This window comes from Oxyura jamaicensis, chromosome 14, assembly GCF_011077185.1.
Source record: "Oxyura jamaicensis isolate SHBP4307 breed ruddy duck chromosome 14, BPBGC_Ojam_1.0, whole genome shotgun sequence".
In the NCBI taxonomy this organism is placed as follows: domain Eukaryota; kingdom Metazoa; phylum Chordata; class Aves; order Anseriformes; family Anatidae; genus Oxyura; species Oxyura jamaicensis.
This window is the reverse complement of record NC_048906.1, coordinates 7,431,145-7,456,215: the sequence shown is the minus strand read 5'-3', so window position 1 is coordinate 7,456,215 and position 25,071 is coordinate 7,431,145. Positions and strand designations below refer to the sequence as shown.

The following is a 25,071-nucleotide window of genomic DNA, read 5'->3' as shown; positions in this document are numbered from 1 at the left end:
CTGTTGGCACTTACAAGTGTCTGTGTAATGCCATACTTGGTAAAAGTATGTCTTTTAATGGAAGGTGAGAGGTACTATTTTCATTTGTTAATGTGTCTGTCACACAAAATAAATTGTTTCCTTTTGTTGGAATTTATTCTCTTCTAATTTAGTTCAGCTCAAAAAATGTGCATCCTAGGGCCAACAGAAAACTTACCAGGGACTAAGCATTGTTTTTGATGAACAGTCTATGAGCTTTTTTTGAAATTGAGGACTTAGAGTTTTATTGTAATTTCTTAATGAAATGGCTGGATGGCTTTAGTAAAATTTAAAACTCATCTTGTTATCAGGAGTCACTATTTTAAGAAGGATGGATTTTCTCATGAACAAAGTTCTCTAAGTTTTACTTAAAGTTGCAATATACATGAAAATTGCCTAATTCATAGAAGTACTTATTTCCCCGCTTGTGGCAACAGAAGGGACTGACGTGCAGTTTTTTAACATCTCTCAAATACAGGATAGTCTCGCATTTCTTGCATTCCACATGAGACTTTCAGGTGTGCAACGAATAAAATGTCAGGCTTGTCAGTTAGTGTATTGTGTGTGCCATCTGCTTGTGAATTAATGACATGATATTTTAATGATTAGCAGTGTGAAGAACTAATGTATGTGTTATATCTGTATACTGCTGCAGGTCTGGATTGCTCTGGCTTGTTTCTTCAGCAAATAGGAAAATGAATAAGGTAAAAGGAACCACCAGTCTCATCATTATGCAAAATATTTCAGTGCTCTATTTAACAGCAGCTATAATTTAAGCCCAGATTTAACATCAAAGGCACTGGGGATAGAATTAAGATTTATATTCATTATAATTCTGCCAAGGCTTCAGCGAATCTGACTGCTAGAATTCCTCTTTTGCATTAACATCTTAAATCTGCCGAAAGCTCTCTTACATGCCTGGGTATGAGTGAGCTGCACTTGCCTCACATAATCATCTCGCAATTCATAGAAATGCCAGCACTGAATGTTACATAAAAGTTCCAGCAGGCTTTGTTTCTGCTCTTCTTCAAAACAGCTGCCAAATTATGTTATAATTATCACCCAATTTCAGCAGGGAGGATTAAAATGACAGTCTACTTCTGAGCTGGAACCAAGTCATGCTGGATGGGAGAGGTCTCAACTAAGTGTTGGTGGGGAAATTTCCAACCCACTCATCCAGAAATGCACAGCATCTACTCTGTCTACTGAGCTCTGCATTTAACCATGAGTAATAATTACTTTGTCCATTAATGAAAACAATGCTATAACTAGCTCTAAACCATGTAAGACACTTACCAAAGGAAAGGAAAGACTAGCTCTTTGTAATGTTCATACTTAAGTAAATTGCTAATATAATGGGTTATATAGATGATTATTAGTTATAGTAAGTGAAATAATTGAGTAATGGCTGTTATTTATCTGCATAAGACAGATAGTATTTGTACTCTGCTTCACTTTAAGATAATCAAATAGCAAGGCTGGCTGTTTTTTCATCTGTCGTGAACACACATTCACAAATGTGACGAAGTATTATTGTTTAGTAGGTATTAAGAGGTAACAAGCAACATGCTCATCATGATTAACAGAAAAACCTCCAGGCCTGGCCCAGGTCATGAAGGCAGTGTGACTTGTCACAGTGTCAGATATGGGATTAGAACCTTCTCCTCTGTCTCACAGCTGCCTTAGGTTTCATGAAAGATAAATCTTCTTGAGAGAGAGTTACATTTTAGGCCATAAACACTTTCAGACGATGGATGCTGTAATCTAGTACTTCATTTTGTAAAATTACCCACAAATTTATTCCATGCTTTGAGCTATGTGTCAGCTCCTCTTAAATTTTTACTCAGAGTCTCAGGTCTGGAACTGAATATAAATTATTTTTGGCTATCTTGTTAGCATTGTTTTTGCCAAAGAATCAGAGAATTAAGTAGAAATAAAACTCAACAAAATCAGGACAATTAAGCCTTAAAAGATGTTATATTGTTTAAGAACATCAAAACTGTGTCTGGCAAGTCAGCATGGTGAAGTACAGAGATGGAAAACCTAAACAAACCAAAATAAATTAAAAAAAAAAAAAAAAAAAAAAAAAAGCTTTTCCCCAGATTTTTTAAATGTTTCTTTCCGTCCCATCTTCCAACCATGATTTCAACACTAGGAGTAGTTGAAAATGACAAAGTGCCTTCTTTACAATGGAAATGTAACAATGCTGTGTCACCAAAACATCTGTACATCTGCACACTGTGTGTGAACTTGGTGTATGGGGAATTGCTAATGCCTGAAACAATATAAAAACGTACAAACACATGCTGAGTGCGAAGTGCTTGTTGGACGAGGTAATTGGAAGAGTCAGTCCAAGGCTGCCTTTGGTCTAATGCTGTTTATGCCTTCACCAGAGATTGGAATTCTGTCAAGAAAGAAAATGAGAAAGGCAAAGAATAAAACGAGATGAAAGTGCTTATTAACATCCCTTAAAAAAAGGTAGATAAAAATGTCCTAAACTCCTAGCCATGGAGGGCTCCCAAAGTTATTATAACACTGCACAAGCTACTGCTAAACTGAGATTCTGGGGGCGTGACAGATTTTTCACTCCTTAAAAAGAATATGTGCAGAGAGGAGTGTGTCTGTAAATTCATATTTGTAGGAAATCCTGAGTTAAAAGTAAACTATCTTTAACCCATTTACAAAGTCTGATAATAGCTAAGGCAGCAGAGAATGAATTAATTAGGTCAAGCCTGTAGCTTTCAATGTGAGGGTGGTTTTTTTATTTATTTATTTTATTACTCCAAAGAAAAAATATTAGTAGTGATGTAATTTCAGAATGGGAAATTTGATGGTTAATAGCTAAGCGTAATATAATGCTCTATTTGGGGCTCATAAACAGAAGCTGCAAAAGCTGCTGCTAAAGCAAATTCCTCCAACAGTGTCTCTCTCTCCTCCCAAACTCTGGCTAAGATTAGCATGTGTGTCTGTTGGAGTTATTGCCACCTGTCCTAGTTCAGCTAAGACAGCCCTGTTTTCAGTGACTTCATCTCTAATACATGATGTCTAATGCCCTATTTTCCTCTGCTGCAATTTCTAAAAGAACTATCCTGGGTGGTTCACATTATCTTTCTGAGGTTTTGTGAGGAATTTGATTTAGTTTCTCACAGAAGGACTGCCCAGTGAAATTTGCTAATATCAGATAGTTCTCCAGCAGAAAATTATGTGCTGCCTTGTAGCAGTTCTAGCTTTTTAAAACAACACCAGTTTTTCTTTACTTTACTGAATTAGCCACTCAGTAATACTGGCCAGCCTTGGAAAATGGTAGATAAATAAGTTTATGTAGTTGGAAGTTGTTTAAAAGTGAAAGTGGTATATGATCAGAAGTGCAAAGCATCCACTGCTGAAATGAAAATGCAGAGAATGAACAGATGTTCAGAATGTTCTAAAAATCCGTCACACTGAGTCTATGGATCCGATGCACTGTACAAATTAACCCCAAAACTGTTGTTATGGGTTGAAAGAACAGGTTCTACATTGGGCTTAAATGTGCTTTTGCTGCAAGAGAGATCAAATAGAAATAAAGCTATGAAAACAAAGGATTATTTGCTAGTATAAAAATTGTATCAGAAAGCAGCAGGCCAACTTGCTGCAATGCATTCTTCATTCAACCATTTAAATGCAGCTAAATGATTGCATTTTAAAAGATAAATTCAATGAAATTGCCAAAAGTCTGACCTTCTATTCCAATTTTGCCATCACCATCAGTGTCACCTGCAGCCAGAAAAGCCTTGGTCTCTGCAGAAGTGAGGACTCTAGCACTTGAAGAGAAATTCTTCAGAAACATCCTGAAATTGAACAGGGTAGAGTGTTGTGCTTGAGTTTTGTTCTCTGAAATGACCTTGGCATGTTGGTATTTCTGATTTTCTATCTTAAATCCATGCCAAAAAAAAAAAAAAAAGAAAAAAAAAAAAAGTAATGTTATGCTTGCTCTTAATTTCTGATGAAGTTCACCCAGATCCAAGGAAAGGCAAAGTACTGCATTTTGTTTTAAAAATAACAGCAAGGTTCTTCTAGGACACCAAGAATGTTCAAAGGTTTATGCTGTTCAAAGAAATACATCAGCTGAGCAGTACTTACTGAAGCTCTTCCTCCTCGATGAAACCACTCTTGTCCTGATCAAGGATTCCAAAAACCATCTTTATCTGATCAGGGGTTTTGCTGGATAAACCAACCATGGAGAAGAAAGACTTGTAATTGAAGGAATCTGCAGCTGGAAGAAACAAAAAACTCTTAAATGTTTTCCCTTAAAGTTGCTCCTACTGGATGTATTCCTTGGGAATATGTATGTCTTATCTTAAAAATCAGCCTGTTCCTGTTCTTCTTCCCCCGTGTAGCAAGGAAGATGATGTAGTGGATAGTTTCCCTTTTTAATCACTCTGTGCCTGTGGTCATATATCCTTTTAGCTAGTTCGACATTTTCTGCTACAATGCACAACCTGCTAAATCAGGATCCTTGCAATCTGTGTCATACAATTAATAATAAATATTTAGAAGTGAATATTTAGAAGCTATTGTGGCTTACAGACCGACTCCTAACATTGCATGTTCACTTTTACTTTGGTGAAGGATTTGATAGAAAGTTAAGTAAGCTGCAGTCTTGAGCATTTGGAAATTCAAATTTGGAGTTAAGTAAGCTGCAGTCTTAAGCATTTGGAAATTCCAAAAGCTCAGTGAGCATTTGGAAATTAGGCTTGATCCTGCCAGGGAAGAACTCTTTGAAACAGGGAAGAACTCAGGGAGAACTGAGACTAGTCATTGATTCACAACTGGTGGTTGGATTCTGCAAGCTGTGGCTTTGGTTTTGTTTTGTTTTGTTTTTGACATTTTGAAGGACAAGGATAGCCAGTTACATCTTCAACAGGTTTAAAACTTGAGAGTCAACTTGGTACTAACTGAAACTGTGGTCCTTTAATTACTTCTCCATGTTTCGGGGAATGTTACCCACCAAATATCCACTTGTAAGACTTTCTGAATTCAAGGGGATATACTGTAATGTAGCCACAATGAGATCTCACAGGGAAGGAATCTGAGGGGAAAATGATAGGCATGCCATCTTAAGACATAAAAATGATATGCATCTTCTGGCTGCAGAAAGACCATTCCTTACCCTGGCAGCTGGAGAGAGCAGATTCAATATCTTTAGCAGAAAGGATGTCAGTGATGGCCATTGTTGAACTGTAAAATAAATTAAATGTGAGCTACTTAGTCATTAAAATGACTTATCTACCTCTTTCATGGCTCTATTTGAAGTTGCTGCTGTGACAGTATGTGATAGGGGAGACATTATTCATCTAATTGTAAGGCGAGCGTTCTGTAACAGATGTCTGCAGCAGGTGCTTCCACTTAAAGCTGGGTAATGAGGGAGGAATTCTGCATGCGGGAGTGAGTGTGGGGCTTCAGGAAGATCTGATGCCTCTATTGCAGTGGGAGAGCAAAATCAAAGGTGACGAGCACCACAAAACTTCATAAATTCTTTGTGGGTTTTCCTGGATCTGGATTATTACTCAATTAAATTCAGCATATATTTACAGCATACATAAAAGATAGGGCCAAGTATGTCCCCTAGAACTACATCTGGAATAAATTTAATTGCAATTAAAAACATAAATAAATCTGGTATTATGGTCTATAAATGCAGTGATCTTTACAAGAATAAAAATAATAGTGTAGAATGAGCAATAATAAACCCACTCTTTTCAAGGAAATCTAAAATCAGAGGGTAATTTCCTCTTCTCTTTAGCCACACAATAAATGTAGTGACACTCTTTAAAATAAATGTAGTGACACTCTTTTAAAAAAGGATCTTAATTATGTTTTTTGTTGTTGTTGTTGTTTGTTTGTTTCGTTCTGTTTTGGTGTAGATGGTAATAAACCAGATTTTTATCCACATTTTGGCATTTCAGTATATTGAACAGAGTTATTGAGACTTAAATCTTACTCGTAATAGAATGGTGGAGGCATTTTCTTCTCATACAGCAGCATTTGACAAAAGATAGTCTTTGTCTCAGTCAACCACCAACAGCTGCACTAGTCTGTTTGCCAAAGTAGTAGAAAATGCTACAAGGCCTGAATTTCTCAGTTGTTGTAGTGTGAATACAGCATCAATGCATCTGCAGTTCCATAGCACACTCCAGCGCAGACTGGGTGCAACTTAAAGCTTACAACATTACTGTGAGGTAGCTTCATGTTAATTAAGGAAGAGGGACCGAGGCATAGAAAAGTTATTTTTGAAAACCACAAGAGAACAGAAATCTCGTATCCTGAATTCCTAACCGATCTTCAGCAGCATCATCCATCCTGTCTAAGTTTGGAAAGCAGCATTGCTTAGAAGGAAATCAATGCTGGTAACCATTTATAGTCTGTACATTGATTTGAGATCTACACATTGGTTGAAACGTTGCCCAGATTATGAAAGAGATGCCTCCGTACCTGTTCGATTGCAGCAGAAGAAATTGTCAGTCTTTGCAGTTTCTTTCTGAATGTCTCAGAAGATCTAAGGAGACAATGGGACAAATCCGTGTTGATGGCAAGGAGCATTTCTCCAGCTAAGGCAGATAAGTTAACTTCTGTTTTGCTAGCAATTATTTGGTCCCAGTGGCTTCTTGTGCAGAGGATTTCCCCCTCTCCGTTCTAGGCAAGGTAATTTGGAGCTCTGCCATTCACCTAATTCTCACTGCTGACAGGATCAAAAACAGGGCAGAGTTGAAGAAAAAATTAAAAACTGCAGCATGGTCTTAGGTTTTGTGAAGGGCACCGGTCTGTCTTTTTGTGTCCTGCAATCTGAATGCTGATTCTGTTCTATGGTACCTTGTAAAGTATGGCACACTGGAAGCTGATATAAGAATATATATATTAATTGCATAGGTGCTTTCCATTTAGGGAGCATTTTGCTTCTGTGTTTCTGAAAGCAGAGGATCTAATCAGCTTACCTTTGTGGCTGTCTTGATGGGATAAGGAAGCCGTCTGGTTGGGAGGAAAGTACTTGCTGTGTGGCTCTCCCAGAGCTGAGCTTGCATATATATACTTTAAGTTGTATACCATATACAGATTTTAGATTTCAGCGTCACGAAGGGGGAATGGTGTCAAATGAACTTGCCTAACTAATCATCTTGCACTATTTTTATCTCAAGAGAATACATACGATATTTGCAAACGAAACAAGATAAGTGGCTACATACACGAAACAGACTGAGTCATATTAAATTTCTTCTGATTTAAGCAGAAAATACCAACTTCTCCACATGATGTGGGGCAAAGAGAAAAAGAACACCTATCTGATATGCTTGATCTGAGGAGTCAGATCAAATGAAGCGGTACTAGCTTCTGAAGAGATGCCTTTAATGTTTAAATGAGATGACTTGCTATCTTATCTGTAGACACTGCATGTGATAGAGTTTAATCATTAGAGCACTAAACAGAAAAAAAATAAAAATATTCTGTTCAAATATTGTTTGTGTAGCAAACCATTTAGAGAAAAAGTAGTCAGATTGTCTCAGAATGTCTGGTTTGCTGTCATTTTGAAAAAAAATAAAAAAAGCAAAGTGAATATGTTGCTACAGGAGGTAAAATAATATTATGTCAATCCATGGGAACAGTTGGTAGGGGGAGGGTATTTAGTCTGGTATGTTTCCAGAGAAAATCTTCGAATTCTGTAAGGTTCTGACATCCTGTTTAGTCGCGTATGTATGAAGCAAAGAGGTTGTGATCCACCCAGCTGTCTCAGACAAAAGCTCCTGAGCCCTACATGAAAGATCTTTGCTTTCAGAATAGAGAGAAAAATTTTGATAGCAGCATCACTGCAGGGAACACTATGTGAGGGGTGTCTGTGCAATTTGGTAACCTAGTCTCTTTTAGGTAACTCATTTTTAGGATCCCCCCCCCCGGTGCTGTTTCCAAGTGTTTCCTTGTGCTTTTAACCTTTTTTAAAATAGTGGAAACAACTTGTTATCTCAGTTTTCTTTCATGAACTGTGTAGCCTAACTGGGTGAGGACCCAGTCAGCTTGGATCTCGTTGGTGGTTTCAGGCAGCAGAATAATAGAAAGGAAGTTGTGGATGAGAGCACGAGATGGCATTATGGCCAGGGGTGAGGGATAGCAAGGGATGACGGTGCAATTGGCATCACAGCCTGAGGTGGTGGCACAGTAAGATGTGACAGTGCAGAGGCTGTCTTAATGTTGGAAAGAGTATCAAAGCATCTTTTGTTTCAGAAGCATTTCCCTCTAAGATGAAAGGCAATCCTAACCAAGCACTGAGGACAAACACTGACAAATTGCTGTGTGAGGCAGTAAAAGAGGCACATGGGGTGTCTGTGAGACTTTAGTCCATCTGACATTGACAGCAGCTGATGAAAAATAGATAAAAGACTATTGTAAAAGTGTGCAAGGAGGGGACATTGCTTCACTTACTGCATATAAACACTAAAATATATTGCTACAAGATTTTTTTTTTCATTTTCTTTTTACAGATTCTGTGTGTTTGTCCTCCATCAAAAAGTTTCAGATTCAGAGATAATTGTCATTAGGTGAGGAACTGTTGGTTAAGAATGGCTGTGGAAGATAGCCAGTTTTCCCAGTTTTCTGAATGGGTTGTTGACCAACTGGCGCTTAAAAATTTCAGGAAGAATTTGATAGATAGATATTTAATCCTGGCTCTTGTTGCCACTGGGGACATCTGGCAGAAGGGATACAAATATCACTATCCCCCCTCAAACTGTTCTAAGAAATGACTTATTCTACGTGGGAAAAAAATGCCTCACCCTTGTGCACACACCACACTTTTCTCCCCATCCAATTCGGAAAATTGCCTACATAGTGCCAACAACTGATGCGAAGTAAGTAGGGCATCCAACATAAAAATCGATGGCATGATATGACCTAATGAAGCTAAGTTAAGAGGAAGGCCAAATTCTGCTGAAACTCTTGGACTGCAGGAGTCTACATGGGAATTTGGGCTCTGGTGTCTATTTCAGAGAATGTATTTGATTTTAGATGCAATGGCTTCTCATTTTGCCTGGAGCTAATTCCACATATGTTAACCCCTCGCCCCCACTCTTCCTTTTAAAAATAGCATTGATTGCTGTTATTTCCCTTAATGCCTGTGGACTCCTGCCATTAGTTTGAACTTTTGTACATGCATCACATAAGGATGCAATCTTTAAAAGTGTGCTTTGTTTTCTAAGAGGCTTTAAGAACGTGATTCCTTTTGCTCTCTGAAATTTTAAGCATATAGCATGAACATCAAATGATTTACGGCTCTAGTCTGCTTAGCTGCACTCAGACTCCAATGAATTTTGGAGTTGCTTCTGCAGTGAGATTGGAGGCACGGGAGATCCAGAACATGTGCAGTGGCTGGTGGGATGAAATGCACAAGGATCATGTAACTCCATTTGTAACTCCAACAACCATTTTAGTTGCAAGCTCTACATTAGAGATTGCAAAAACATCTGTCTGGTCATTTTTACCTTCTTACATCAAATACAGCTGCCATCCAATTTGGTGGGGAGAGGAACTAGGGAAGTATTAAAAAGTAAGGAGAAGATATCCCTTCAGGTGGTCAGGTTACCACTAAGGCAATTTTAAACCCTGGGACTTGGACATTTCATTTTGCTCAAGTCCTGTTGACTTCTGGAGGATTCTGTAATGGAATGCTCTTCTCATTTTTCCCATTTTTTATCTTAACCTCTCTGGCACCTGAAGTTACTTCCCCAGGTTGAGCAGCTGGAGTTTAGGTCTTCTCTAATTGTTCTATAACATTCCTGTCATTATTCTTTGAGTGCTGATGTGATTCGTGTGCAGCAGAATAACAAAAATACACTAAACAGTTGTGAATGCCCACTTTGATTTAAATAAATCTGATTTGCTGCCTCTGTGTATGCTTGTGACCGTTTTCCCTGGCTGCCTATGATAGGGATATCCATAGTTACTAGTCAAGGAATAGAAATCACCTCATATAATGTGTATAACCTATTGCATGTGAAGAATGACATGTGCACAGTGCAAGGCCAATATCCAGTCAGCTTGTCATTTGCTTTAGGAATATGTGAGATGAAAGAAATTGTATGAATGTAATTTAGTGTAATTGCATTAATGCATCATGCTGCTGTCATTCTAGGAACATAACTCTTGGAGTGATCTGGACATAGTTGTAAGTGATTTTAGGTATATATTACGTTAACATCTATGGACAACTTCTAACTACTCTTCAGTAAAATGCTGAAAAAGAACACCAAGGATGCTGCTATGGGGTGGGGAGGCTGTACCTGGGTAACACGCCAAATAACATTTGTTGTGTTTTTACAGAGTTACATGAATTACAAAAAATCAGTTTCCATTTCTGTTTCTTTCTGAAAATGTCCATGTAGTGATGCAAAACGTTTTTTTTTTTTTTTTTTTTTTTTTTTTTTTTTCTCTGAAGAAAGAAATCATAGAATGACTCCTGAAATGACAGATTCCTGGACCTATTAAATCTGATGGAATCATTCATAAATGGACAAAGTACTTGAACTATCAGATGATTCTTTCAACAGTTTAAAAATTACATGCTGCAGGTATCAGAAAGCATGTAAATAAGTAATTTTTCTACATAAGTTCTGAAGCAAAAAGGTTACCTATTTTTGGAAGTATCCTAATAAAATCACCAATAAAAATGTATGTGTAGGATAATCATACTTTTTGAATAGAAGATAAAATGAGTTCCGTAAAAGCAATCTTCTCTAGCTAAGTTGGAAGCGAAGATACATGCAGAAAACAGAAGCTGTGTTCAATATTTCATCTGCTGTATTGTTTTCTTGTGCAATGTTCGGCAACTCTCAAACATGAACAGCCCTAGAGAGGTCCTTGTTACAGGAGTTGTCACTGGGCTGTGCTTTTACACTGTGTAGCCCAGTGCAGTCGCGCTCCATAACTACGGTTTATAGGCGCTATAAATAATCATCAGTTGCAGCAGGCTTTCAAATGTTTGAAATTAACTCAGATGTTTTGGAGCCTGTTTGTATATTCTTGTTTATTACTTCTCACACAGTGTAAACAGTGTATCCCACTGGAAAGAGAAACAACCCCTTGCAGTTACGTAATTACAGGAGTATGAAATAAGAATTGGGTCATTATTCACGCACATACTAATCTAGTACGGATATTTCTGAACAATGCAGTGGCTTTGATTTTTCTGGCAGAGTTGCTTGCCAAGTATATATATATTTCAAGGAAATGTAGGTTTCAAAAAACCTAAGTGACATAAAATTGACTCTCAGAGATGTTTTTCCTGTGCGCAAAGCCCATGCCCAGTCTGATTTATAGGTGCCTGGTGAGGAGTGATTCCCCTCTGTGCTCCTCTGTTTGCAGAGATCAAGAACTACTCACGACTTGCCACTGCTCCAGGCCAGTCTGTGTGCTCAGGCTTCTGTTCTATGGAAACTAGAGCATGATAAAGGGGCTGATGTGCATTTGGGTATTGTCCAAATGCAGAGTTCATGTCTCCAGGCCATGCACTCAGACTCAGGAACTCAGAAGGATCTCTTCTTCCCTTGTTAGACATTAGACATTGCCAACAGCAAAGCACTGGCAATAATGAGAACTGTAGCAAAGTAAGCTGGATTAAGACAGGTAATTGGTACTAGAGACATAATGGCATCAGATGTGAAAGCATTAGGCCTTTACAAACAAGAATTCCTTTACGTTAGAGAGCTAAGCCTGGCTTAATCAAATGGTGCATCAATAAAGCCATCCCACTGTTCAAATATTCAGGGGATTGGTGGGATGAAAAAAGATGGAAGAGGGCATTGTTCTTCCTATGCAGGGCTGCATTTGTGCTGTAGCTCCTGAGTAATACCAGCATCCAGATATTCCAGCGATTTCAAGCTTTATTGTATCCTATAGAACAACACAGACAGAAATTGTGAGTTCTTATTATTTTTTTGACTAACTACAGTATATTCACTATGGATCCTATTAACAAATTGCTGTACTCAGTAGGTGTAAATTTAATCACTTCAAATCTGTTGCTCTGAACAGAGAATACCTTTATTGCATTCCAGAAATAAATGCACATAACAATCTTTCTTAGAATTTAATGTCCTCCAGCTGAGCTAGATTATAGCACTAATTGCACTTTACTAAAAGCATACATTCAAAAAGGAATTGTACTAACCTGGAAACTTAGGAGCAAAAGGCTGAGTAAAGCTCTAGAGCAGGAGAACTGTCTCCTAAGCAGAAACTTGGGTATGGCTGTCAGTGGGTAGCTCTTACAGCAGAAAATGTCCTTGAAATGTGTGGAAACTGATCATGAGCTCACAGAGGACACAGCCTGCCAGCTGCAGGTGGGGAGACGCTTGTCTGCATCTATTGCTCTCTGAGATAACTCACAGAGTGGTGTTATAATGCATAGCAACAAGTAAATGAACAAGACTCTTGAGATTCTTTTATGAATCTTATGATTTTTGAAGGATTTTGGCACATTAGTTTTTAACTTCTGCGTTTGGATATACTGAATAGCAACCTCCAGATTTGAAAATCCAGAAGGTGAGAGCAGAAGGCATTTTGCTGATTCTTGAATTCTCCATGTTGGCTTGTCCTTCTCCAAGTAGAGGTGGATGGAAGCAGGTGCTGAGCAGAATGTATGCTTAAGTGCTTCGCTGAATTTGAGAAGTAAAACCAAATTTTTTGCAAATGTATTGTGTGTCATATGCAATGCTGAGGTGGGCTACACAAGCTGTAGTTCTCGGCAAAATTCTGCACCTAATTTTTTTGCTGGAATGTCAAATACTTCTGTGCAAAATATGATGTTACTGAAATTTGATTATCATATGAAATGTGAAGCCTTAACTAAGCAGTGTTCCAAAGCTGTTATCTCAGAATACCATGGTAAGGTAATTTCAGATTGCCAAATCCTTACTGTTTCCCGAAAGATACAGCCATATAAAACTTTACTTAACAGTGATGTTGAAAAATGTGTGCTAATCAGTGCAGAAGATTTTCCCCATCATGTAACTTTATAATTGATGGTGTCATCAACAGCAGAGACAGTCATTTAAATTATGAATGCTTCTGGTTATAAATGATGGATTTTTTTTGGCATAGGAATTAAAGTGTATGCATTATTAGAACTAGTACAAGAACTCGAGTCATGCTTTGGAGAAAAGTACAAAATTAAACATGGTTTTAAAGTTCATGAATATTTGGGTAACCAAGCATATTTTTCTATTAAATATGTAGCTATTACAAAACACACAGGAGCATCCACTGAATAATGTTTGAAAGTTTTTCTAAGCCTTGTTGAAGTTGGGATATAAACCAACCTTATATTAAACCAACCTTAAATTATAATACCTACAAGCAATTATGTCAGTGCTTTTATGGAAGCAGGCAGCTGAAATGATCAGCTTAATCTTTGTCAGCCTGTTCTGTTTTGGTAGAGATAGTCTAGGGAGCTTTCTGATGAGCAGTGTCTCTGATGGGTCTTGAGGGAGAGTAACTTCCTTGTAGAGGTGACCAGCCGAGCATTGCCTGAACATTTTCTATAATTGCATTTATTTGCAGAATACACTTCTATTTAGATCTCAGGTTTATGGACAGCATTCAGCTAAGTGATATAAATGGATCAAAGAAAAATGTGGGAGCTCATCTTCTGCTGACATGGCCAGCAGGTTGCCTTCTGAAAGGAGGATTTCTTTTGGGTGAGTGGGATTGGATTTCACCCAGTTTTAAAACTACAAATATGGAAATCATGGTCTGATAATCAGGCATCGCTTTCATTGTATCTTGGTATCCTAATTCTGCCAGTTCTTCAGCAACCCCCTAGAGTTTTCCAAAGAAAGCTGTGTAAACAATGTCAATTGCAAAATATCAAGACAGCTATTAGAGAAACAAAACCAGTCAGTAAAATGGGAAATACAAATCCCATCTTTAGAAGTAGAAAAGTTTTAACTCCCTTTCCACGTTTGCTTTTACTGGGGGAAATATCCATAAACTTCCTGAAGACAGCACCCTAGAGTGTCGCCTGTGCTGACTCTGGGATGGGGCCACAGCACTTTGGAAATCCCTTGGGATCTCAGCGACAACAGTAACCCCGGACAGAGGCCACAGCAGCTCGCGGAGGTGGCAGCTGGCTCTGGGCAGGTCAGGAGCCATCATCACACAGCCACGCTCAGCTGCGCAGGGTGCCTCTGGAAAGAAATGTATACCCGAAATTCAGCTTGCTCAAAAGAGCAAAGTCTCTTTTGAGATACTGTCTCCCGATATACAACTGAAGAGAGTTCGAGTATTTTCTTGTTTATGTAAAACAATCTGCGTGAGACCCATCAAAATAGAGCAGCAGTTAGTTTCCCCAAAGCAATCTCACCCTGCGTACTTCACAGTGTGAGCAGTGGGCTGTAGGTCGGTTGCTACAACAATTTTGCAGTTCTGCTATATGCAGTAGGATTAAGATTAAATACCCCAATGTACTTGCCTGTAATGACATGTGCTTGGTGTAAGAAATTCGGAGCTGAGCTAAGTTAGTTACTAAACTGGCTGTGTCCTTGGAATGCCGAACACATGTGGAGCAGATGCAAGAGATTAAAAAAACATAGAATTATAGATGAGAAATGTTCACAATTACAGTGACAAATGTGCCGTTTGTACATATGTATGTTCATCTCTTTCCTAACCATTTTGAAAGGTGTTACAGTGAAAAAGGCTTTACCTGAAAATTTTTGTTAACTCCATTTGGAATCAAATTAATTCTGGTTCAAACAGTGTTTTCAAAATGGTCTTTCTTTCCCTGTATTCCAGCTTAGTAAAAGCAAATCAATATGTTTAACTCCACCACTTAATTTCAGACCATTTTAAGTTGTCTGATGAATTTGATAATTCAGCTTGTCCTCTACTGTTTCAGCTACGAAGGAAATTCCAGTTAGGATCTGCAGGATCAGATATCCTGTGTCTCAGCTGACCCAAAATCCTCATGGTGGTTTTAGCACCATTCTTAAGAGAACCATGCAGACTTGGTGACTAACAACAGACTTGTTTACCTGATCATGGAAGAGGATTTAATTTAAAAGATAGTGGCATCCGTATTAGAAACCTCAGGATTAAATGACAGTGTCTTGAATATTCTTACTTTTTGCTGTTATTTGAAGCAAGTCATTATTAACATGGAATTAGGTAGAACATGAAAGAAGATCAATGGATCCCGTTTGCTTTGGGGAAATCCTCCACAACCAAATTGTAAGTGAAAATGAGAAGTTTTTCTAGGACTCTTTAAGTGGCTTTTTCAAAACTCAAGTCTCTGAGGATCATGTGCCTTACGCCCACTATGCCTATACTGAGCAAAGCTGGATAAGCTGTAGTAAGAACTCCTCTTGCTTGTGCTGCTGCTCATAACACACACAGGGCTGTCTTGGTGCAGTGAAATGTGCAAATTTTTTAAAAAAGCAGCACTATTACTCCAACCCCAGGGTTTTCTAAAAGGGGCAGGCTCTGAAGCGAGCTAAACAGACCTAGTTCATGTTAAGACTGTTATTACGGATCCCTGACAGGGTGTAAAATTACAGAGTGGTCAATGCAGATAAAGCTGACACATACTTGCAAGCATAGTGAGAGTTTAGGGCTATATTTAACAAAAACACTAGTTTTGTGTTTGGGTAATACACTCTGCCTCCATACCCCAAAGTATCACTGGAATCCCAGGTCTCTCCAGCTTCTGTGAATTATATCCCACATACTGGTTTCAAATTTTATCAGTTGTGCTCGTTGGTGGAAAGAAGTATGGTTTTGAGGTAAAGAAACCGAAGATAGTTTCTTAAAATGCATCCAGTTTTTAAGTCTCCAAGACCTGGTCTCTCTTCTGCATTGGTAGGCCAAATTGCAGCATTGGATTTTCTTTCTCTTTGTACAGGTGAAAATGTGTGAGTTTGACAAGCTGAGAAGAGGTGACGTTTTCTGACGGTGACTAGAGCACGTCTTTGCTATATGCATTGCATGGGCAACATGGCCAAAACAACTACTTTTGCCTTTATCTTATAGCTAGTAATAAGAGACTCCTAGAGTTAAGTTTGCAAAAGAGCTGCGTATTGAATGCTGGTTTAAAAATCTGTCTGTAAGTACCATAGTAGAACCTGCTGCTATGCTGGCAGTCCCAGAAAAAGTGATTCTTCAGAACATTGAAAATCAGGCCCACTCCCCAAACTAACGTAAGGCATTGTCTGTATTTAGTCTGCTTGTAAATGCATGCAGTTAATATTCTAAAGGCCGTTTCTTTGGATCGTACCTGACAGGAATGTTTCCCCAGTGGTAGCGGCTATTTCTGTTCTGAGGAACACTGACCACTTTCCAGACCTTTCTGAGACACTGCATCATCTGACATTTCTGCGGGCAATGTTTGCTCAGTGGTGAATTTGATTGTAAATTCTGCAGCTGTGAAGTTAACGGAAACAGGAGTCTTGGCAAATTTCTAAACTGATCTCTGCTAAGGAGTGGGAATTTAATGAATAAGAATTGTGGAATCAGTCTCTTAATTTGTTTTGATAAGGGCAAAGTGCCTAGATAGTATTTTTTTATTGATTTAGCAAGCATGGCAACACTGAAATTTATTATCTGCACCTATGCAGAGTATTTTTCTTCTTACGCTAATGAAACTTCTGACTTTCTTTACATTGGGAATGTGGCCTTTGAAGTGAGCATCTAAATGTGAATCCTCCCATCTGAGCAACATAAATATCTTTTAAGTCAGTAACACTTGGAAAGGATTTTCCCCTGTCCATGCAAAGACAGGCAGGTTTGTGGTAGCTGTGTCACACCTTTCTTAATAACTTTATAGAAGGGGATGCTCAGAGAATTACACTTTATAGCAACTTATAGTAATCAGGTATTTTTAACCTGCATTAATGAATCCCTTTTATCTGAAATAATTTTTGTGGGCAAGTGAATCTAGTTAAAGTCTCAGTGCATCCCACCCTGGGTATCTCCGTGGTCTGTCAGAGACTGGCAATATATCCCCGTGCGCAGCCTCTTCAGATTTGCAGGAGCACAGAGCACAGTGACAGTCACGTTGGCTGACGAGAGCTGGGCATAGCTCTTCCAGAGGGTGCCACTATCATTTCTGTATTGGCTTGAGAACAGATGAGATTGCAGAATGAAATTATCTTTCCCTTATGGGAAATACAATACAAAGCTTACACACTGTTCTAGGTCTAAGACAAGGAAATCCCATTGCTTTTTAAAGGGACTGGAGTAAGATTCAGTCTTCCAAGTAGAGCAATCATTTATAAATTATAGGGACTAACATATGATATCTATAACTGCTTGCTATACAGAGACTTCCTGTTTCCATTCAAGTCAATGGCAGAGTTCCCATTGACTTCAGTGCCAGCAGAATCTGGACCGCAGGCCTTAAAACAAATGTTTCCCATTAAAATTGTGATATAATTAGCATCAGGAAGCTGCTTAATGAGCTGAGTCTGATAGCTATAGAAGCTGTGGATTGTTTATATGAACTGAATCTTTCTTTGTTTCTCTGCTTGATTTTAAAATTAAGTAGTGTCCTTGTTTTTACCTATTTCTATAAATATTTAATCCTGTACCTCATTGTGGTTAAAGCCATCATATTATTATTATTACTAGTGAAAACTACTTTGTGGACTATGTCAAGACAAGTGGAAGTTTCTGTTAAGGCATTGTGGTTATTATCAGCCATCTTCAGAGTATTAGCTGTATTCTTAAGTTTACTTTTTATTCAAAAGCAGAACATTTCAATGTAAGGTCAAAAAAGACAGTAATTTTCGGTGTAAGGAGGAAACAGACGCTCTTGAGAAAGTAACGGTTGCAGGCTCTCCAGGAATGGCAGCAGGTTAGTGTTTGAGTAATTCATGTGAGCTAAGTTCAGGGGTAAGGATCTACTCTGTTAGGGATCAGCAGCAAATCCAGGACTGGATCCCACTGCTGCAGATTCTGTCGTTCTGCCACCAGGTAACTTGTGTATATTTAAATCATTTACACTTCTCAGAGAGACATACACACAGCTCAGGATGGGGCACTGGAGTTCTAATTCTGACTTGGATGTTGAACCTCTCTGTGGCCTGGGACAGTTACTATTTGTTGTGTGCCGTATGTCACTGCTTCCCAGCGTAGTCTGCCACACGTGCATTTACGTGATGGGTTTTGTCCCAGGTAGGTCAAAGCCAAAAGCGCAACTTATTGATAGAGCTTCACTGGATGTTGAGTAGATTCTTGTGCTATGAACTGCTTTGTTACAGTAGAGGTGAATCTAGGAATCAGAACTTACACAGTGTAAGTGTACCACAAATTTGTTCCTGTATGTCATTTAAGATGACATACTGATGAGAGATGATAGATTTTATAAGTATGGCTTATCTTTTTAACAGCTTAAAGAGATATTGTATGAATTTGCTAATCATTAATCAATCCTGGAGATGAAAAAATGAACTTAAGTACCGGACAGTTCATTTATTTTCATTTGTTTTTCTGTGAGTTCTTCATGCTGGTAAAAGCAGAATTTGGCCTACATTAGTTCGGAATCCTTCCTTATCCCTATATTGACAAAGTCTCTACTGGAAACCAGTTGAACTTTTGCCTGAATTAGGGCTGATTTATCATAGATTGGGTCCACGGATTAATTTTCCCAATGATGAGGATGATAGGAGTTTTATTTTAAGCTGAAATAGTCCCATTGGATCTGATAAGCAGGACAATAACAAAATGCAAAAATAATTTAGAAAAATAAAATTATTGGTATATTTTTCTAAACTTCCTTTTAAGCTGTACAGTTCATCTTGGGTTGGGGAGTGAAACAAATATTGTTATGGAGAGAAAAGAAACTGAGCAAATATATCTATGCATTTCTAATTTTGTCTTTGGGTGTTGAGTTGCCCTGGGTTAAGTTGCATAATGATAAGTAAAGCAACTGGACACAATCCAGTGCAAAGTGATGCATGGAACCAGCAATTTCCCCCTCTAGTGTGTGAAAATTTGTATCAGCAAGAAACAGTCTAACTTGTATGTAGTTGGAGATCTGCCTGCATTTTGATACCTGCATTCTTTTAAAATGAATCATTCTTCAGTGCAGACACAAGATCCCTAGCTCAGGGAAGCTAAGAAGTGTCATGCTGACATTGGGCTACATTAACCCTACATCTTCACCAGCTTCTGTGTACTCGTGTGACCCTTAGAAGTGGTGAGTGGAGAGGAGCTGTGGTCAAGGCTGTGGTTAAAGCTGTAGCCAAAGGGTTCTTTGTGCGGTGTGACAGCACAGTTCTGTACTTTGTAAATCTGTGCTGGAGTCAGGGCTAGACCTGAAACGTGCTAGCGTCTTGTTTCAGACCAGTACACTCAGCTCATCACCGGGGCTTGAGCGTGTGTGTGGTTGCATGGACTGGCCTGGCTGCAAAACTCACCATCCTGTTCAGCCACTTTTTGTCCAGAAGATGGGGCAAGGTGCTTCCTTTTTAAGGAATGGGCCTCTCCTTGCTTTTCACCAGGTTGTCAGCTAAGTCAGTCATTACAGGCTCAATGTAGATCATAAATGTAAATGCTTGTGATAATGGTTTTGTTCTTTAAGCACCTTCACCCTGAAGACCTAGTGTGACTTTCTACCAACTACATACCAGGGAGCCCTCATGGATTAAAAAAATGCCTCTGGTGTTAAACATAAGTTGCAGTTTTTAATAAATAACTTATTGCTTAAAATGACCCCCCAGCATCAGGTAGAGAGTAATCAGAGAATACTTTCTCTGTTCTGCTTTTATTTCTAAAGGAAAAAAAATAATAAGGCTTTCTATTCTTAAGTAGCTGCCAATCAATTGCTTTTATAAAGCATAGAGTAACCATATATATGTGTGAAAGCGAGGAAGGTTCACTTCCACAGCAAAATTCCTGTTTGGATCTGGTCTTTTCAAAACTGACACTCGCTGGAGGGTAACCATTCTTCTGGAATTTGGAGCAGAGTAAGAATAAGTATGTAAATAAGTCAGATCAGTTTCACGACTAGAGAATGTTGATATTAAAGATTAAGCCAATGTAAACATGTGGCTAAAATTGTGCAGATTTTGACTGCTGCTCAATCAGAATTTGCAGTTGCTTTTTTTCTCAGTGGGTATCCTTTAAAATAAGGCACAAAAGTATAAAGAAATTGCAGCTGATCTATCTTACTCTGGTACATGAAGATTTGGTGTCTAATTGTAATTTAAACTGTTTATGGCTGGCTTATAGACCTCCCCAGAGTGAAACCAGCAAGAGGAAAGCAAGCACATGTTTCTCTACTCTGATAGATCCTGCCGTCCATTGAATTCACAGCAAGCCTTGATGAAACTGCTCAGATTTATTAATCACTTTGATTTCTTTGATTGACAGTGGGACAACTGACCAAGTGGCAAATTATCATGGGTATGGAAATGCACCCGTGAGCCCTCTGAATGCCATTTAAAGATTCAGGGCTTGTTCCCAAGTGACTGAAGCATCGGGTGAGGTCTGCCAGCGTTTGGTACTTCTCTTTTGGGTGAGTTACAATTTAAAGGATGCTGTTGGAGTAGTGAACTGTAGAGTATTCTGCTTTTCAAGTGCTCCAAGGAATGCTGTATGTTAGATAATCATTGCTGTAGCAGGAGAGCGTTTGAGCTGGGCAATTAACTGGTCTAACTAAAACTGATGAGGAAAGATAAATGGTTTCCTCTAGCTTAGTTGAAGCATTCAGCAATGGCTCGAAGCTGTCTCACCAGGGCCAATGGGCACGGTGCCAGCGGAGGCTTTTTAGTGCCTTTGATGTTGCTGTGATGCTCCTGGAGGGTGTTATGGAGCAATGGCAATGGATTTTTATATTATCCCAAGCATGCACCTTGCACTCCCTTACACTTCCTAGGTATGTAAACAGCGTACACCCATGGAACTAGTCTTTGCAAGGGATGTGGCCACCACGTGCGGACTCATTAAATTCTACACCCACTTGGCAGTCAATCTTTGCAGATTAGATTATTTTTGGAGTCCTCTGTGATCATGGAGTAGGCAGGATTTGCCCTAAGAGAAAATGTCATAAGAACAGGATGAAAAAGAGGAGTGAATTCTGTTGCTTAAAGGCTGGCCCAAGAAGAATATAAGGGATAATGAACAAATCAAATTCTGACAAGGTATTAATGAGAAAAGAAGGGAGGTTTTTTTGAGCTGTCTGCACTAAAGCTGGATGCATGAAAAATAAAGCAGTTCATATGCATAAACACACTTATGATTTAGTTGGCATTACCCGGGGATAAGTCATACAACATAGTAGGCATATACATCCGTGCGTGCAAGAATGGCCCCACACATGGTGGTGATGCCAAGAAGCCAGGGAGACCACCTGTTCTGAGATAGGGGGTGTAATATAAACAAACACAAATACCTAATCTTTCCCAGCTAGTGCTAACACAAGTAACACCTTACATGTGATGTACATTGACATGCTTAGGTGAATAAAACATATGGCTTGACCTGCTTTTGCAGGAGAAATACAAGCAACAAGGTGTGTGATTGTAATCAAGAACTGTTTAGGGAGAGCTCTTCATTGTGATCAGTGAGGTCTAGTTGTCTTTCCTTCACTGTGATATTTATATCAATGTCAGTTCTTCAAACAGCAGATGCCTTTCAGATTAAAGTGGAAGGCCGATAATCCATCTCTGAATTGTACACTGCAGTATGGCTCTGCTGCAGCCATGGTGACAGCGATGGGGGAATCAAAGCTTTGTTCATATCCACTGGGGGATGGCTTGCTGAATCCTCTTCCACTATATTTTCTAATAGGCTATGCAGTAAAAGCAGAGAATGGGAGAAACAGGAGATTGAGTAGTCAGGTGGAAATAGTCAGGTGGAAGGGTATGGCCAAGAGATGGGAAAAAAACAAGAGCGAAAATTTGAACCAGATCTTGTCTGTCATGCAGTGCCTATCTTGGCCTGTTTTGCCTTTCTCCTTTAAGCTGCCACTGGCAGAGTCTGGCAGGAAGAATAGGACAAGGGTGGTAAGCGTCTTAAAACCTTTAGATGTGGAGAATTTGTAAACACTGGTGTAGAAATCACATGTTCAACGAATGGCCGAGTGTGTGAAGTATTCACTCAGCCTGGCTCCCAGCCACTAGATTGACTCTAGCCCAGCTCAGCATCTCGCTGTCTGAAATACCCACCCTCAGTGCATCCACAGAGGTTAAGGAGCACCACCTTGTGGCTACTTGGCTGCGGTCAAGTCCTCTGGGGCTGCTGGGGAAGGATGATGAGTGGTTCTTGGAGGCAGCAGGATCAGGTTGAGCGTTAACTGCATTCCCGCAGAGCACAATGGCCTAACGGGACACTGTTGGGTTCTACAACGTGCAGGCAAGCTATACAGGCAATTCGAGGCCTTAAATACATAAAAATTCAAGCCTCTAAGAACACTTTTAATCATATTGCATGAAAACGACTCTTCTTACACCCATCTTACACTGCTGAGCTAGCTGGGAGGATGAATAAGAGGATTTGTAGATAGGTCACTAAATGCTGCCCTGCAGTACAAAAATCAGTGCAGCAGTGAAGTTGAGGAAGCTTCCAATGCTGCCCCTTCCAGCTGCTCCCCTGACTTGTGTGCCTGCTGTTTTTGAGTCCTGTTTCCCACAGGTGAGCACTGAGCTGCTCTGAGATGACCCAAGCCCCTTTCATCCTGCTGGTGTATCTTGTATACGAGCCTTCATCCCAGCGCCTTTGCCCATGCATTTCCCCACAGTGGAGGTTCAGTTCTCCAGAAAAAGACCTTCCCCTATATCTTGATTGTCTCATCAAGCTATGAATAGCTCCCATTGGCATCGCTACCTGAATCATATCCACCCCTGCTAAACCTTATGTAGATCTCTTCTGTTATGTAGAAACCTCAGAAAGTGGATCCTTGAATGAATAAAGGACCCAATTTTGAGCAAAACAGTCCTTTGGGATTTGAAATATCCTGCAGTGCAATGCCTACCGGGACACAGGAGAGTCTGAGTGCACAGTTGGAACCTGTTGGAATTCTGCTTATTGTCAGAGAATAAACCAGCTTATTCTGACAGGCTAGAAGTTACAGAGGGCTTAGTGATTAAATCCAAATTATTTGTACCAATTTCACATATTCAAAAATTCAGAAAAATATCAAAAGATTCTATGTGATGGGCAACCAGAGTGGGCTTTGTGAGAGCTTGTACAGATTATGATACCACCAGGAAAGAGCTTAAAAAGAATGTAACAGAACATGTTCAAAGCATGGTAAATATGCTGTTGTTGTCGTATGCTGTTATTAATACTATTCCCCCCAAGGGTTTGAGATGTCCTACGTACTTCTCAGACATAAAAGAGAAGATTATATTTGGCCAGTGGGATATATTTTACTGTGGGATAAGGGCTTTTTTTTCCAGTTTGACATGGAAACAAATAAAACAAACAATTACTTTACTTCCTGTTAAGAACCTGTTATGTAACTCTTCTGGCTTTCTTTCCTCTTTAAATGGAGAGAAAAGAAAAATTAACAATATTCATCCGTCCTGCAGAAGTTCAGAGAATCACTTTTGGCAGGTACAGAAGTTCTGTCCTTGAACTTAGTGTCACAGCAAAAGTTCTTTATCGCATGCCATTCCTTGATAAAACAAGAATCAATAAAGCTTAGATTGTAGACTGAAGATCTGATGCTAAATGGAATTCTTAGAGGGCAAAATGTATTTAATAAGCAATCCAAGTTTACCAAGTCTTCTGTTATAACCCATGTCTCATTTTAATTATCAAGGGAGGCCTACAGGAGGGCTATGCCTGACTTACACCAAGTGAGAAAAGGAAAAACAATCACATAAGATGTGAAAGTGAACAGTTGGAAAAGCTCCAGTGTTTCAGAGGAAGGTGAAAAAAACTCAGAATGTAACTTGTCCAGCAAGGGGGACAAAACCCACTGGTTGGGAAAAACCCACTGGTTCTCTGTTGGTGGGATCTTTTTGCAATCAGAAAACACAGTGAGGCATGGGATCCATACAAAATAAATACAGAACAAGAGAGATCTAGTCTTGTTTCAAACCTCTTTAGGTATGCCCCAAACATTTATTGGCCACAGACTCATTTTCTTACTTAGTTATGTAACGCTTACATGGGTATATCAAGTTCCATTTCAAGCCTATTTAGGTTCCTTGCCCTTACTGCTCTCTTTGAAGGATAATGCCAAAACATGAGCTCCTTGAATAGTTAGAAAATTTTGCCTTGGTTTTCAGTCTAAACATACTGCTGATCAGATTGGAGCAATTTGAACTCGTGGTGGTGTTAACCTTTAATTTCATTCTTTTGTCTTGCTGTTTATCTCAAAATCTATTTATAAAGGACTGGCATATTGTTTCTCTGCTGTCACGCTGAATAAACCATGCTCTTTTATCTCTCCCTAAGACTGATGCTCCGTTTCTATACTTGTTCTCATAGCCAGCCTGCACTGATTCCAGTTCAAATTAATCTTTTTTTCAACACTGTTGACTGGAATTGCATAAATATTTCACACAAAATCTTACCAGTGCCTTGTGTAAAAGTACAAATATTTCCTTCTCTACTAAAAATCTCACCTAACCTGTGTTAACATTATGTTATCTGTTTCCAAAACTGTGTTGCATTGGCAGCTCTGGTACACTGACAGTCTATCAGTGCACTCAGATCTTTTTCCTTCTCTGTTGCTTCCAGCTGATGAATCCCAGGAACACGACTTTGCAGTTCACATTATTGAATTTCTATCAGTACAGACAAGAAGGTCATCTAATTCCAATGTGGTGATCAGGTCCTCCTCGGTACTGGCAATATCTTTCAGCTCTGTATCATGTGCATGTTTTTTTGATGCTGGGCCTGGTCATAATTCCTAGGTGACGGCCGCGTACATGAAATAGCATTGCTCCACAGACTGATCCCTGAGGAGTGCCGTCAGGAAATTGCTCAGTTCTTATAACTACTTTTTTATTATAACTTTTTGCTCCTTGGTCACATTGCTTTTTTATTAATCCCTATAAATTCCACTTTCAGTAATGATTTTTTGTGGAA

The 25,071-nt window shown here is 39.1% G+C and overlaps 1 protein-coding gene across 1 annotated transcript; it reads right to left on the bottom strand.

The window, feature by feature from the left end:
- Nucleotides 1–1,006: 1,006 nt before the first annotated feature.
- Nucleotides 1,007–7,090, bottom strand: LOC118174389 (parvalbumin, thymic). Its single transcript, XM_035339704.1, has 6 exons — nucleotides 6,990–7,090; nucleotides 6,490–6,553; nucleotides 5,168–5,235; nucleotides 4,138–4,270; nucleotides 3,736–3,845; nucleotides 1,007–2,422 (listed from the first exon to the last, which is right to left on the bottom strand). Exons 3-6 carry the CDS (start codon nucleotides 5,226–5,228, stop codon nucleotides 2,397–2,399), a joined length of 330 nt encoding a protein of 109 aa, XP_035195595.1. The 5' UTR covers nucleotides 5,229–5,235; nucleotides 6,490–6,553; nucleotides 6,990–7,090; the 3' UTR covers nucleotides 1,007–2,396.
- Between the last annotated feature and the right edge of the window lie 17,981 nt (nucleotides 7,091–25,071).